This window comes from Trichechus manatus, unplaced genomic scaffold, assembly GCF_000243295.1.
Source record: "Trichechus manatus latirostris isolate Lorelei unplaced genomic scaffold, TriManLat1.0 scaffold00083, whole genome shotgun sequence".
Classification (NCBI taxonomy): Eukaryota; Metazoa; Chordata; class Mammalia; order Sirenia; family Trichechidae; genus Trichechus; species Trichechus manatus.
Window position 1 is genome coordinate 8258596 of NW_004444019.1, and position 16723 is coordinate 8275318.

At 36.8% G+C, this 16723-nt stretch overlaps 1 protein-coding gene across 1 annotated transcript in view; it reads left to right on the forward strand.

The window, feature by feature from the left end:
* The first annotated feature begins 351 nt into the window (after window positions 1–351).
* The window catches only part of COL19A1 (collagen type XIX alpha 1 chain), a 369652-nt gene continuing 353280 nt past the window's right edge, over window positions 352–16723 (forward strand). Inside the window, exons 1-3 of the mRNA XM_004381357.2 lie at window positions 352–442; window positions 14535–14609; window positions 15449–15548. Coding sequence (XP_004381414.1) covers window positions 352–442; window positions 14535–14609; window positions 15449–15548 — 266 coding nt within the window. The remainder of the gene's footprint in view (window positions 443–14534; window positions 14610–15448; window positions 15549–16723) is intronic.

The window sequence follows — 16723 nt, forward strand, 5'->3', positions numbered from 1 at the left end:
CACTGCCGTCGAGTAGATTCCGAATCATAACGACCTTATAGGACAGAGTAGAACTGCCCCATAGAGTTTCCAAGGCTGTAAATCTTGTAGGGAAACGAGCTGCCACATCTTTCTCCTGCGGCGGCTGGTAGGTTCAACCGCTGACCTTTTGGTTGGCAGCTGAGTGCTTTAACCACTGCGCCACCAGGGCTCCTTATGTAATTGTATATGATGTAAAAATCTATTGCTTTCTTTTTGGTGATGAGGGTTTTCTGAAGATAGCAATGAAGGGAACTATATATAATAAACCTCTATGATCATTTTTTTCTGTTGCAGGTCTGTGACCACCTGTTCACATGGTTTCGAGGCACAATGAGGCACACCAGCTCTTGGAAACTTTGGCTCTGGGTGGCAGTCCTCCTGCTTCCTGCTTCCGTTTCCATGACGGTCAAGGACAAGCCAGGTATCCAAGCTATGTCTTTGTCAATCAGCAAATGTCATTTATAATATTTAAATCATTAAAAAAATCATTAAAACAAATCTTGTTAAAGTTGAAGTGTTCATAGATGAAATCTACAAGAGCAGAAGAAATAATTCATTGTTTTCCCCTACTTGACCTTCACATGATAGCATCTAGAATTTCTAAAATTATCTCATTTTTTCATATGCTTATTATATCAGTCTAAATACCCTTTTATTTCCCTCTTCGATTACTAGTATAAATGTATATGTGTGTATATATGTGTATATATATGACACTGTATATTTTCCCTTTCCTCTTTAAGAATTACTTATTCAGGTTATAAGTACAGAAATACATCACTAGTTAGGATTAATGAGGGACACATCTAATGTTAATTAAGGAAGAGTGAAAAGCAGAATTGGAGGTATAAAAGGAAATGTAGTTTAATTATGTATCAGTTTTTGAGTATCTCAGATGAGGCCAATGGAAGGTTGACAGATCTTTAGAGGACACCTTCATATAAACAGAAAACATTTATTTGCAATTGTTAAATTTATCAATCTCGTAAATATTTCCAAATGTTTTGGAGGCAATTTGAAACATTTTCACCTTTGATTTTTAAAAAATGATTACATAATTAATTTGGAGAACTTTTCTTGACCTTTGAGCATGTGTAAGTTTTTGACCTATATGTACTTCACAATACAAAGTTGAACTAGACACATTAAAGAAGGCATTTGCTAAACAAAAAGAAACTTCAACTGTCCTATGTAAAGGATCACAAATTATGACTTGATGGAGGCTGATACTTTGAGTCCTATTGTGCTTATTCTTGTGAATAATTCTTTAATAATTTTTGTTGAGCAGGTAGAAACTCATTGTAGGAGAGATTTCTGAGTTTGAGATACACATAAAAACAACTTCATAAAGATTATAACAAATCTTAGTCTCTTGTAGTATTATGTAACTCTTTATGATATTTTACTAATTTGTCAGGACTTGCATTTCTTACAATAATCCACATGAAATTTTGGATACTCTTTCATTGTATAAATAACATCCTGTGGCTTCATACTTTTTGGGGGGAAACACTTCCTTTCTTCAGTGATAAATCAGTAGTAACACATGGTAACGGAGAGCCGTGGTAGCACAATGTTTAAAGTGCTCAGCTGCTAACTGAAAGGTCAGCAGTACCAACCTACCAGCTGCTGTGTGGGAGAAAGATGTGGAGGTCTGCTTCTGTAAAGATTAACAGCCTTGGAAACCCTATGGGGAAGTTCTACTCTGTCCTATAGGGTCGCTATGAGTTGGAATCCACTTGATGGAAGTGGGTTTGTTTTTTTTTTTTTGTTTTTTAACTCATGGTAAAAAGGAGTACATGGGGGATTATTCTGATGTTGTTACTGTTTTGAATTTCTTTGTCTCTTCTTTTTAAAAGACAGAGTAGGTAACATGTTGCAATTTAATCAGAGAGGAGAGGACTCTTTTCATTAGAAAGGAGAAGGAACCTTTGGTTGAGTAAGACACAGTTTTTAGGCAGGTTCTAGTGTACAATGGAAAACCCTGATGGCATAGTGGTTAAGAGCTCAGGCTGCTAACCAAAAGGTCAGCAGTTCAAATCCACCAGGTACTCCTTGGAAATCCTATGGGGCAGTACTACCCTGTCCTTTAGGGTCACTATGAGTCAGAATTGACTCAATAGCAATGGGTTCTTTTTTTTTTGGAGTGCGTAATGAATGTTCTTAATGATGAAGATGATTTGAAGGATCTACAGAAATGGTTCTCCAATTTTAGTTGAATAAAGATCACTTGGGATACTTGATGCCTGGGTCCGGCTCTCAGAGCTTCCATTATGTAACATCAGCCTGGGGTACTATTCAGTAATTTACATCTTTGACAAGCTCCCCAGGTGAATCTAATGCAGGATGTCTGAGGAAAACACTTTGAGAAATACTTGTCTTTGGGATAATTAACTGATATTTCTTTTCCTTTTTATTTTTTTCTCAGCTGGTTATGCCAAGTTCCTTTTATTTTGTTATATTTTATTTTATTCTTTGTCTTTAATTAGCACTTTCCCATCTTGGAATTTCCCTGAATGTTTTGCCTTTGTATCTATGGTATCTCAGTTATTTAAAACAGAGGTGTAACTAAGGTATGGCACTTAGGGCATGTGCCCCGGGTACTACCTGAGGAGGGGCGCTAATGAGCAGTTTCCATTGGCCATCGCAGTTTCCACTGGTAGCTGTGAATGATCATTCAGCAATTTAAAACTAATTGCCATAGGCGCTATTTTCCACAGATAGGCCCCTGTGAATGTTGCTCTTGTTAGGTGACATCCAGTCAGTTCTGACTTATAGCGACTCTGGGAACTACAGAACGAAACATTGTCCAGTCCTGCGCCATCCTCACAGTCGTTATTATGCTTGTGCCCACTGTTGCAGCCACTGCGTCAATTCATGTCACTGAGTGTCTTCCTCTTTTTCGTTGACCCTCTACGAAGCATGATGTCCTTCTGCAGGGACTTATCCCTCCTGATAACATGTCCAAAGTATGTAAGACGTAGCCTCGCCATCCTTGCTTCCAAGGAGCACTCTGGTTGTACTTCCTCCAAGACAGATTTGTTCATTCTTTTGGCAGTTCATGATGTATTCAATATTCTTCGCCAACACCAAAATCAAAGGCGTCAATTCTTCGGTCTTCTTTACTCATTGTCTAGCTTTCGCATGCATATGAGGCAATTGAAAATACCATGGCTTGGGTCAGGTGCACCTTACAATTCAGGGGACATCTTTGCTTTTAAACACTTTAAAGAGGTCTTTTTGCAGCCGATTTGCCCAATGCAATGCATCTTTTGATTTCTTGACTGCTGCTTCCTTGGGTGTTGATTGTCGATCCAAGTAAAATGAAATCTTTGACAACTTCATTCTTTTCTCCATTTATCATGACGTTGCTTATTGGTCCAGTTGTGAGAATTTTTGTTTTCTTTATGTTAAGCTGTAATCCATATGGAAGGCTGTGGTATTTGATCTTCATCAGTAAGTGCTTCAAGTCCTCTTCACTTTCAGCAAGCGAGGTTGTGTCATCTACAAATAGCATGTTGTTAATGAGTCTTCCTCCAATCTTGATGCCCTGTTCTTCTTCACAGAGTTCAGGTTCTTGGATTATTTGCTCAGCATACAGATTGAATAGGTATGTGAAAGGATACAACCCTGACGCACACCTTTCCTGACTTTAAACCACGCAGTATCCCCTTGTTCTGTTCGAACAACTGCCTCTTGATCTGTGTACAGGTTCCTCATGAGCACAATTAAGTGTTCTGGAATTCCCATTCTTCGAAATGTCCTGTGTATGTAGGACTACCAAAATGCATGTATTTGGGTTCAAAGTACTTTGCCTAATTAATCTTTCTGGAAGATTTTCCTAAGAGAACAAATTCAAAACTAATCTGAATTCTAACAAGATTCACATAACATGAAGCATTAAGGAGAACTAATGGAGAAAAAAATTGAGTTGATTTTCATCATGCCATTTGGTAGAAGATGCTCGTAAAGGGACCCATACTAAACGTGCCAATGAAATTGCTTAACTTCAAGTATTGTTTGCATTAATTGAAAATGTTGGCACAGCACTGTCATAGGGATTATTGAAGAATATGACATGCCAGGCATGGCCTGGCAGGGGGCTCTTCTTGTGTGTTTGTATCTGATTCACAAGGCAAGGTTCCTTTTTTAGTTTCCTCATGTGCAGACCTGTGCGTGTGGTCACTAACCATTTTCCGGAGGGAAGTGATTACATCTAAAAATAAAATATAACAAATCTGAGGGAGAGGCTAGGGTTTCAGCTCTGGAGTCTGTGAAGTTGTCAACAGTCTACTGTTAAACCTAAATATATGAAGGATAAATTGAGTCTTTTAATTGCTTTACTCTAACTCTATGGTTGTATTTAACGATTACTTGAAATATTGTCGCATTTGGGACAGAATTCAAGAGTAACATGGATAGATACAGTAACAACTCGAATTTTAAAATCTTGAAGGTATTAAGAATTCAGTCATTTCATATTCTTTCATCAGTTTTTCTATTATGTGGAAATTATGGGATAAAGCGTATGTGCATATTTTCATACTGCAGATGAATGTCAGTTTGAAAGTTATAGTTTCAGCTCAGTTAGTTGTCAAAAGAAGATGGGGGAAGAGAATTGTATTAAAAAAAATACAATGCATAGGTAATCTCTATCTGCTTTAATCAGTTACTTAAAACTGTTTCCTGTCTCACAGAAGCTTATGTATTAAGTAATTAAAGTTGCCTCGTCTTTCCTTAATCTGTTCTAAGTAATAAATGTACTAAATTATCATCAAAAGTAATAAAAACCTGATAACCAGAGTAAGGAAAATGAGCAGGAAAACAAGACTAGATAAAGAGATAATTAGATGCCACTTAAATAATATTTTTCTTCCAGTTATAGTAAAATTTCAGGTTGTGTCTAGATTAAATTGATTATTTACTTGGGCCCAAAACTATACACACATTGTTTTAAACTAGTTCTGTTCATTTACAAAGAAAAACTATTCTGAAATTTGGCTTATACTAGTTGACAAAATTGCACTCTTAAACTTAGAGTAGAAAGCATGCTGGCATATCTATTGTTGATATAAAAACCAAACCAAACCCATTGCTGTCAAGTTGAATTTTGACTCACAGTGACCCTATAGGATAGCGTAGAACTGCCATAGGGTTTCCAGGGCTGTAAATCTTTACAGAAGCAGACTGCCACATCACTCTCCCATGGAGCAGCTGGTAGGTTCGAACTGCCGACTCAGTCAGAAGCTGAGTGCTGTAACCACTGCACCACTAGGGCTCCTCATTGTTGGTATAGAGAATTTTATTGTGTGTTTTTAAGAATTCCTCCTCAATCTGGTGCCATGTTAAGAATCCCACTATTGACAACTGTACTTTGTAACTCCTACATTTTGAAAGTGGAGGAAAGCTTCACAACTATAAGATAAAGAATATAGTTCTTAACCAGTATTCTCCGTTAGAGGAATAACTTTGGACCAGAAATAAGCATTCAAGATTATGTGACATTTTGTGACCTCTCTATTAAAGTGTCTATGTTTCCATTTCTTCCCATTTGGTCATTCTTCCATATTATTTTATAAACCATTTTATTTTTATTTCTATTCGGGATATTCTAATTTCTTTTATCAGAGATATTGTCAAAGTATGAAGTGTATGGGGGATCAGAAGGCAATTAACAATAGTGAAATGAAAAGTTCCCCTCTAGCCAACAGGAATTGTGTTTTTGTCCTTTTTTTAAAAAAAATGAAAAACACCTAAAGGTTCTCATTTTGGTCTATTTAGGAAGGTAAGATAAACCAGTCCCATATCTGTGGTAAATTACTGCTCTTTATTTTTTTCACTACTCTAATCCTGAGGTAAGATTACTAACTAAATGAGGTAAAGAAAACAGTGTTCCTTCATGCAAGCTAGAAAAGAAGAGTGATAAATAGAACTTCTGTAAAACTATGTAGATTTTAATTGTGATTTTAAAGGTAATAAAAATAACTGCATAATACATTATGTGTACTACTGAAGATATGACGAAATAGGAAAAACAAAAGCAGGAAAAAGGGACAACGGCAAAACAAGATGAATGTAATTAATGTCACTGAATTATACATATAAAAAATGTTGAAATGGAAAATACATATGTACATATAATATATATGTATGTGTATATGCAATATATATATATGTATTTAAAAAAAAACTACACCCATTGCCCTAAAGTTGATCCCAACTCATAGCGACTCTATAGGACAGAGTAGAACTGCCCCATAGGGTTTCCGAGTGGCTGGTGGATTTGAACTGCTGACCTTTTGGTTAGCAGTCGAATGCTTAACCACTATACTACCAGGGCTCCATATATGTATATATATGTATATATTAATCACGATTAAAAACTTTTTTTAATTAAAAAAAAGGGGATGAGGACAAGAGAAGAGAAATGTTGCAGTTTCTCAGGGAATAGTCCTTGCCCCTCTCTCATCTCATGCTCTACCTCATCCATCCCTTTGGGTTTAAGTATGGTTTATACATCAATCAGTCTCAATTTTACTTCATAGGCTAGACCTCTCTGTTGAGTTTCATACCTGTATTTCTAACTGCCTACTCAGTAGCATTGCCATTTGAACTTCTTAATGGACCTCAAACTTAACATTTCTAACTATTCCCGTCTCCCACCACAGATTAATTTACTCCTTGCTAAATCTCTTTTTCTTCCTCTAGTGGGATCCATTTTAGTAAACTAAACCTTTACCCAGTTAAGCTGACTCTCCCTCCTCCCTACATTCAATCCATTATCACGTTCCGTTGATTCTTATATCTCAGTCCTTGTATCTCAATTCCTTCCACTTTTTTCACTTTCACTATTACCCCTTTGGAAATCCTGGTGGCGTAGTGGTTAAGTGCTACGGCTGCTAAAGTCAGCAGTTCAAAGCCACCAGGTGCTCCTTGGAAACTCTATGGGGCTGTTCTACTCTGTCCTATAGGGTCACTATGAGTCGGAATCGACTCAATGGCAATGGGTTTTTTTATTACTTTAGTCCAAGCTACCATAATATCTGGCATCATAGAATGAGGGCATGTGAGTAGGGTTGCCAGATAAAATACAGAATGCCCAGTTAAATTTGAAGTTCAGATAAACAACGAGTAATTTTTCAGTATATGTTCCAAACATTGCATAGGACACACTTGTACTAAAAAATTTTTCATTATTTATCTGAACTTCAAATTTAATTGAGTATCCTTTTTTTTTATTTGCTTAATCTGGAAACCCTACATGATGTGAAGGGAGGAGGTTTTTTTTTTATCATAGACTAGTCAAGGGAGCATTTGAGCAGAGACCTAAAGGTAGTGAGAGAGTGAGGCATGTGAACACCTGGAAAGCAGCAAGTACCAAGGCCTTGAGGCAGGAGCATGCTTGGCATGTGGGAGAAATAGTAAGAAAAGCCAGAATAATAGAGTCAAGTCAATGAACCGGGTGGGAGGTGAAAAGGCCACAGGCTACTGAGAAGTGGATCTGTGCTTTCTGTGTTGTCAAAATATGGTTTCTAAGCCTGCAAGATCAATGGCTAGACCCTGGACTCTGGTAACTTCAACAAAGCAGTAAATGACCTCTTGGGAGGTGGTTCACCCTTGGCATCCAGGAATATTCCAAGAGATAATGTGAACAAGCAGGCTTCTGAATTTATACCTCTCAGTAAACTTTAATTCACAGTTACTTGAATATTGTACACATTGTTATTTAAGTACAACATGTGGACATATGTATACTTTAGTAAAGTTACGATATAAATTACATCTTTACCAGGAAAATTATGTTTTCTTCCCTAGAATCAGTATACCCCAACCCAAACCCAATGCTGTCAAGTCGATTCCTACTCATAGCAACCCTATAGGACAGAGTTGAACTGCCTCATAAGGTTTCCAAGGCTGTAAATCTTTACAGAAGCAGAATGCCACATCTCTCTCCAAGGAGGAGCTGGTGGGTTTGAACCCCTGACCTTTCAGTTAGCAGGTGAGCACTTTAACCACTGAGCAACCAGGGCTTCTACAATCAGTATACCAAAAATCTGTTGCCATTGAGTTGATTCTGACTCATGGCAACCCTATATAACAGAGAAGAACTGCCCCCATAGGGTTTCCAAGGAGCAGCTGGTGGATTCAAACTGCTGACCTTTGGTTATCAGCCAAGCTCTTAACAACTGTGCCACCAGGGCTCCACAATCAGTACAGTATATAAATAGATGAAAAATGCCTAATTAACTGTAAAAAAAAAAAAAAAAAGTAACGTAACACATTTATATTTATTTTTCATGATGTCTATAACTTTGACTTCCCCATTGTAGCGCACAAGGAATGACCCTGCCTCCTGGCTTTTCCTGAGGTCAGAGACCTCTATGGCCACCGAGAGTGCTAGTCCTCTTTCAGTATGGGCGTCAACAACACAAACAAATCTTTTGGTTATTAAATCAATTGGTTTAATGAAAAATTAAATGAATGGATTTTAACCGGCATGAGCTTCTTAGCTATTTGAGAAAAGAAAGAGGGAATTCAACATGCCGTCAGTGAATACTATATTAAACTGAAGACTTTTATATAAGTGGGTATAGAAAATACCAGGACAATAGTAGGAAAAATATATTTCAAAAGACATATGATTTAATCTCAAGACTAGGATGCTTTGCACTATAATAGGAGGCCAAGGCAACAGGTAAGATAATAGTATAAGGATTTGAAATTAAAGGGGAAAAGTGATTTTGTGTGTGTGTATGTGTGTAAGGGAGTTTTTTTTTTTTTTTTTTTAAGGCACATAAGTTTAGAACTGAGGGTGGGAGTAAAATGTATTTTTGCTAAATAATTAAGAGAGTCTATTAGGTAATTTATTATTTTGTTTAAAATATGACTCTGGGAAGCAATGGTCAATAGAGAGGAAAAAAAATTTGAAACTTGTGTTTTATTTCAGCTCTGCCAACGAGTGGCTATGTGGCCTGGGGGGAGGTCACATATGTTCTCTTGGACAACTTGTTCTTAGGTCCTCTGGATTCTAAGTTTTGGCGAGATATGATGATGATGACTAATGCCATCGAGTGGATTCCTACTCATAGCGACCCTACAGAACAGAGTAGAACTGCCCCGTAGAGTTTCCAAGGATCAGCTGGTGGATTCGAACTGCCGACCTTTTGGTTAACAGACGAATGCTTATCCAATACGCCATCAGGGCTCCTTTGGAGAGAGAGGGTGGTAAAAATATAAAAACGCATGCATTTTCTTTTTAGGTAATCTGAATAAAATCACGATATACCCAAATCTTACGAAGCTGCCTTCTTTTTGGTTTCCTTTGCCCCCTTTCAATATCCTTCCAACCCTGTTAGCTGTCCAGGTCCTTCAAGTCAGAAGGAAAGTGGATCTGACAGTCCCTAAAAACATCTTAAGCAAGAATTTGTTGAATACATTTGAATTTGCTTTAAAAAAAAAAATCTGTGGATTAAGGGTTCCGAAGTAGTATATCTTTTGTGGTGATATTTTAGTAGTTACTTTTGCAATGTTGGGTCTTCCCAGAGAGCGTTTGAAGTGACAACCCCTACAGTAATTCTCTTCCGTCTACCCAACGCGGTAACTGGATCTTATCTGTAGATCTTCCGGGTATCGCACCGTTACTGAAAAAGTCAAGCTTTACATTACATTAAAATGCTTGTGTCAAAGAGGAGGAGCAAGATGGCGGCTTGCGTTCGTAAGCTCATGTCCTCCCACAAAAAAGTCGGAAGAAAACAAGCAAACACTGATGAAATTGATAATCTCGGAACTCTGGACATAAGTTAAAGGGTTGGAGGACCAAACTGAACACTGAATCAAGAAAAAGGTAGCATACAAACCGCGGGAGAGCAATGGTTCACCACAGGTCTGCACCCCACCCCCTTCCCCAGCTCAGCACTGCCATATTGAGCGGCTGCGCCTCAGGGCAGGGAGACTGCAGCTCCTGAAAATGGGCAAAGGGGTTGAGGGGATTGGTGGTAAGCAATCAATGATAATTGGTAATCCTGAAGGGGGGTGGGGGATGGGGGACTGGGGTTGGAGTAGCATAGCCGATGTTCCTGGTTTGGGGAAGTCTGGTACCGCAATAGTACAGCCAACATCCCCAATGTGGGAGTCTGACGGTGAGGTGGCCCCATCAGATCCTCCCAGCGATAGAGTTTGGTGCTGAAAGCAGCACAGCCAGCACCCTCACTCAAGCAGCCTGGAGGTGAAGTAGTGATGGCTGGCACCCCCGGGGGCAGGGAGACCAATAGTGAAGTGACAACAACAGGTGCACCTAGAGGGGGAGTCTGGTGTTGAAGAAAAGACCTGCAACCTTGAATAATTTACAATAATAAAATAACGATAATAAAAATAACTAATAAAGAGGAAGAAGGGCAAACCTAGAGAAGGAGAAGAATCTAATCTCCAGAGATACCACAATTTAAGAGTTAAATGTCCTGGTTTGAAAACACAACCATTAAAAGAATGGAATTCAACATTTCCAGCAGTATTTATGAAAATATTTCTCAACTGAAAATCTTTAGTTTGTGAAAATCAAATGCAATTTCATATCTTTAGAATAGGTGCTATGTTGTGAAAAGCTGTCACAAAACAAAGCTGAGTGTTAATTATTTTGGGGTAAGGTTCAAGTCATAATAATTTGAAATCATGAGTCTTAGGGATCTGTTCAGTTTAAAGTGACAGTTTTATTACTTTGACATCATTGTATAATCATTAAGTCTTGGACGACTTTAAATAAGATATATACTATTTCCAACTTGGCAGTAGGCCAGCATACCTTCCCCTCATTAACAAAGTGTCATAGTGGAAAGTCCCTATCCACTATCTTGAGAATTGTCAGTTATGACTTCGCTACATACTTTGTGAAGAATTTAATGTTAATCTCATTTATTGCACTCATATTTACACTCTTATTTCTTGGGTCATTGAATTTGCAGGTCATATAGAGTATATGTATATTTAGCTTCAGTGAATGCCACCAGTTTTCTAATGTAATTATACTAATTTTCATTCACCCAAACAATGTAGGAGAGTTTTGTGTGTGTGCTTAGGTGAAAGTTTATAGCACGAATTAGTTTCTCATTCAAAAATGTATACACAAATTGTTTTGTGACATTGGTTGCAATCCCCACAATGTGTCAGCACTCTCCCCCTTTCCCTGTACACTCTGGGTTCCCCGTGTCCATTTGTCCAGTTTTCCTGACCCTTCCTACCTTCTGTTTGCTTTTGGGCAGGTGTTGACTGAATACTTGATTGAATAAGAAGCATTTTCCTGATGCGTGTTATTGTTTATTTTATAGGCCTGTCTAATTGACTGAAAGGTGAACTTCGGGAGTGGCTTCAGTTCTGAGTTAGCAGGGTATCTGGGGCCATAGTCTTGTGGGTTCCTCCAGCCTGTCAGACCAGTAAGTCTGGTCTTTTTTTTTTGTTAATTTGATTTTTGTTCTATATTTTTCTCTCACTCTGTCCAGGACCCTCTTTTTTTTTTTTTTTTTTTTTTTCTTCTTTCTTTCTTGTCTTTTTGAAGGTTGGAGTTCCAAGTCCACCCAGAGGCACCTCAAAAGAAAGCCCTGGCGATCTACTTCTGAAACATCAGCCACTGAAAACCGTATAGAGCACGGTTCTGCTCTGACATATGTGAGGTCACCATGAGTCAGAACTGACTCCACATCAAGTGGTTTGGTTTGGTTGGAGTCTCTGGGGAGAGAAAGCTTCACAGCACAGGCATTCTGTGTTGTCTGCAGGACTCTGCCTGAAGGGGTTATTCAGGTGTGTCCTGGGTCTCACTTGAGCATCCAGCCCCAGGATACTAAGAAGTGTGCCGTTTCTTTGGGTTATAATAGCATCTCCGTTTCTCCTATAGAAAACTGGCATTTCTTTCTTGTTTTACATTTATTGTATGCAGACATTTTTTCCCCCAGCTTTCCTACCAATTCTTTTATTTTTTATTATACTATAGATGAAGGTTTACAGAGCAAACAAGTTTATCATTAAACCATTAATACACATATTGTTTTGTGACATTGGTTGCCAACCCACAACATGTCAACACTCTCCGCTTTTGACCTTGTGTCCCCCATTACCAGCTTTCCTGTCTCCTCCTGCCTTCTTGTCCTTGCTGCTGGGCTGGTGTGCCCCTTTAGTTTCATTTTGTTTTATGGGCCTGTCTAATCTTTGGCTGAAGGGTGAACCTCAGGTGAACCTTTCTGAGCTTTAAGGGTGTGTGGGGGCCATTCTCTTGGAGTTTCTCCAGTCTCTGTCAGACCAGTAAGTCTGGTCTTTTATTGTGTGTATGTGTGTGAGTTAGAATTTTGTTCTACATTTTTCTCTAGCTCTGTCTGGGACCCTCTGTTGTGATCCCTGTCAGAGCAGTCAGTGGTAGCTGGGCACCGTCTAGTTGTGCTGGACTCAGTCTGGTGGAGGCTGTGGTAGTTGTGGTCCACTCTTTCTTAGGACTAATCTTTCCCTTGTGTTTTTGTTTTTCTTCCTTCTCCTTTGCTCCCGGGACCCTCTATTGTGATCCCTGTCAGAGCGGTAGGTGGTGGTAGCTGGGCACCATCTAGTTCTTCTGGGCTCAGGCTGGTAGAGGCTGTGGTTCATGTGGTCCATTAGTCCTTTGGACTAGTATTTTCCTTTTGTCTTTGATTTTCTTCATTCTCCCTTGCTCCAGACGGGGTGGGACCAGCGGAGTATCTTAAAAGCTCACAAGCTTTTAAGACCCCAGACGCTACTCACCAAAGTAGGATGTAGAACATTTTCTTTATGAACTATGTTATGCCAGTTGACCTAGATGTCCCAAGACCATGGTCCCCAGCCCTAAGCTCTAGTAACTTGGTCCCTTAAGGTGTTTGGATGTGTCTAGAAAGCTCCTATGACTTTGCCTTGGTCAAGCTGTGCTGACTTCCTCTATATTGTGTTCTTTCCCTTCACCAGAGTTACCACTTGTCAACTATCTAGTTAGTGATTTCCCCTTCCCAACCCTCCCCTCCCTTGTAACCATCGAAGATTGTTCTTTTCTGTATGTAAACCATTTTTATGTAGGACAGTTCCTGTTGTTCCACATCCTTGCCAACACATGGTGCCATAACTTCTTTAATTTTAACCATTTAGTGGTATCTGAGTATGCAGAGATCTTGGATGAGATGCTTGATTTTTACAAAAAATTACTGTGAATTCGGAACAATTGGTAATGTTTATAAAATATACAATGATTTTACTATCGTTTAGGACCTGGAATTACATTAAGATTTCTGAGATAAGAATTTCCAAAGTAGTTAAGTAACGTCTGAAATTATTCAGTGCTAATTTCACTTACTTTTGCAAAATCTGAGTATGCAAAATGTGTATTGCAGTTGATTTGCTTCTTTTAAATCTGATTAAGTGGTAGCAGTATTTAGAATCTGATATTCCTCTGGTCAAATATATTAAGAGGATGCCTTGTCACCACCCCTGAGGTCTGTGATATATTTGTTAAATAACGGGCTGTAGAGCTCAGCAGTTGAACTGGAGAAGTTGGCAATTTTCACTTTCCACAGATCAGGAGATCAATTTGATTTTAAGCATTATCACTCTTCAATATTAAAAAAAACTTTAGGTCATTAAACTCCAAACATGAGTTCTAGACATGGAGAATTAAGATTGTAATGGCATAATGTCAGAATATTTAATTGATTTAGTTTAAGAAGATTGGTCCAGTTGTGTAGTTACTTTAGCATACTATGAAAAGTGGCTGCAATTTTGTTTGACTTGACTAACTACTGCATTCCTAGAATCTAGTCTGAATTAAACACATCTCCAGATAATAAAAAATTAGTGTATGCGTGTATATTACATGTATTAGTATGTTGTAGTAGTACAGAATATGTAAATTTACTGTTGGCAGAGCCTAACTTTATCTTTTATTTCTTTGAATATCACTAAGTGCCTTAGCAAGTACTCACTTAATACTTGCTTGATGATTTTATCTCATTATTTTATTGTAGGTCACTTTTTGTATGGCAAAGGTGTTGGCATTTTGCTTTTTTATTTTGTTTTAATAACATCCATCTATGTCCCCTTCTGTTCTTATGTTTAATATCGCCTGATGCCAAAATCTGAATAAAAGTTGTGGTAAAATTTAGTAATAGTTCACTTGTTCTAGTATTAGAATATACTTTGAATATGAAAATTTAATATTATAGGTAGCTAATTTCCTAATGTCAAGGATATAGTAACAATTCGGGTGTTAAAATGATAGTAATAATAATAATAATAGCTAACACAAGTACTAACCATATGCCAGGCACTGTTCTAAGCAATTTACCTACATAACCAATATAATAATCCTCACAAACACACTATGTGGTAGGTAATATTCTTTTCCTCATTTTGCAGAAATTTAATAAATGGTTTAATTTATTTCCATCTTTACCTTACATTTCCGATTGTATTGTGTGATTCAAATTTATTTGAAAAAATTCATAGGAAGTATACTTTTTTTTTTCTTTCTGTAGAAAAACTATGTCCTGTACTGAGAACAGATGGATATCAGTTTATACAAGGTAGCAGAGACAAACTTGAAGTTTCAGGTAAGCATATAATCCTTTGCAGAGGAGCATTTTGTGTAAAATTATTACCAGATATGTAATATATTGTATGTGATTCTTTGACATAGCGACTTAAGACTGTAACATCAATATTTAAAAAAAAGTCAAAGTAAAGAAGATGATGTAGGAAACATACTGAGAGTGCTTTTTAGCTTAATTTAAGACCAACAACTTTTCAACCTCTTGGGAAAAAAAAAACATTTAAAATTGTAAAAATTGTATTCATTATAGAAATTTTGAAAAAAAATTATGAGAAAGAAGATCTCATCACCCAAATATAGTCAAAATTATTATTTTGATACAACATTCAATCTTTCTTCCTCTCTTTATCCTTCTGTTTCTCTCTCTTTTTCACACACACACACCCCCCCAAGCATTTCTCCATATCATTATGTATTCTTCTAAAGCATAATTTTTAACGAGGCTGCTTAGTTTTCAATCAAACAGCTGTTCTGTAATTTACTTAACTAATTTTCTGTCATTAGACATCAGATGTACTACACTGAGCTTCACTGATTATTTTTTCAGACAATTCCTGGGTCAAAAAAACTAATATTTGAGTCTTTTGAAACATATTTGTAAATTTTCTTCAGAAAAAGAGCTCCACATTCTGCATGCAGAGTAAATTTCACCTTCCTGTATCCTAAAAGGAGAAAAATGAAATCAAGAAATTTTGCTGATCCCAAATAATAGGATTTTATTTGAAATAAATCACTCTATAGATAAGGACAACAAAAAATCCTATTTAAAAATCAATACATCTGCGAGTTTACAGAATTTAATAAAACTTGCTGGGCTAAATCATTTGTTACATTTTACAGGTTTTGATCTGGGAGAGAGTTTTTCTCTGAGGCATGCATTTTGTGAAGGTGATAAAACTTGTTTCAAACTGGGAAGTGCACTTCTTATTAGAGATACTATGTAAGTAAAACAAAAAGTTATTTTAATAATACTGCATAACCTATTTCCTAAGGAGATTCCAAATAACTTGTTTTAAAAAAAAATCTTCTTGATAGTGTCATACTCACTTGAATGCTGTGGTAAATGTACTGTTGTATATTTGTTGTTTATAATAATTTTGGCAATCTTTGTTCTACAGTACAAATACCACTTATGCATACAGGTAGAGGCATAATATTTAGAGAATGATAATTTAATTCATTTTTGGAGAAATATTATTTATGTTTAAAATAGACATAACCAAGTTTAGATTTTAATATGTGAGCTTTAAAACATAGTACACGATATAGACTCAGAGACAAAAGACTGGTATTCATTGTATTTATTTCTACATTTACTACTTTTCATGATAAGTTAAAAGGAAAGAACTTAGCCTTTATGTGTTCATCTTATATGTTGTGTAGAGTACAAAATAAAAACTTTTTACACTATTTATTTTTGGTCTTGATATTCATTTCATTTCAAAGTAAATTTATGAAGGTTTTCCTTTGTCACCTTACCTTTCTTTTTCAACTGACAAACCTGGGATTAAAAAAAAAAAAAGAAACACTTGCCATTTAAGTACTGATAATAATTCTCCATTTGGTTGGTAGTAATATAAGGATGAGTAAATAATAATTCAGAAAGCTTGAGCCGTCAGAAAGGCAGGTAGCATATGTGGACATAATGTGTATTCTTTGAATCCAAGATGTACATTTCAGTGTATTGCATTGCAATGAAAAAAGAGCATTAAAATTCTGTTTTGATTTAATAAGCAGTGCAGATGTTTTTGTGTGAAAGCATATATGAATGTTTCCATTTCTGATGGGTAACCTAATACTTAAGTTACCAGACAAGATTGTTGAGAATCTCAATATTAAGAATTCTCAAAGGGAAATAGCAGTAATCATCTCATTACTTATTTTCAGATGCTCTGTATAAACTAGATTTATAACTCACTTTTTCTTGGAGAAAAGTTTTTTTAAAAAAAAAAAAACCTGCAGATTTTGAAATGCTTTAGGTAATTTTAGTTTAATTACATGGATCGTTAAATATAAACTGCTCATTAATTGGTAAGAGACAAGAGTATTAAGGAAGAGAGTAATTTGATATTAGGGGATTTTAATGAGTGAATGTCAGGCAGGGAACTTGAACAG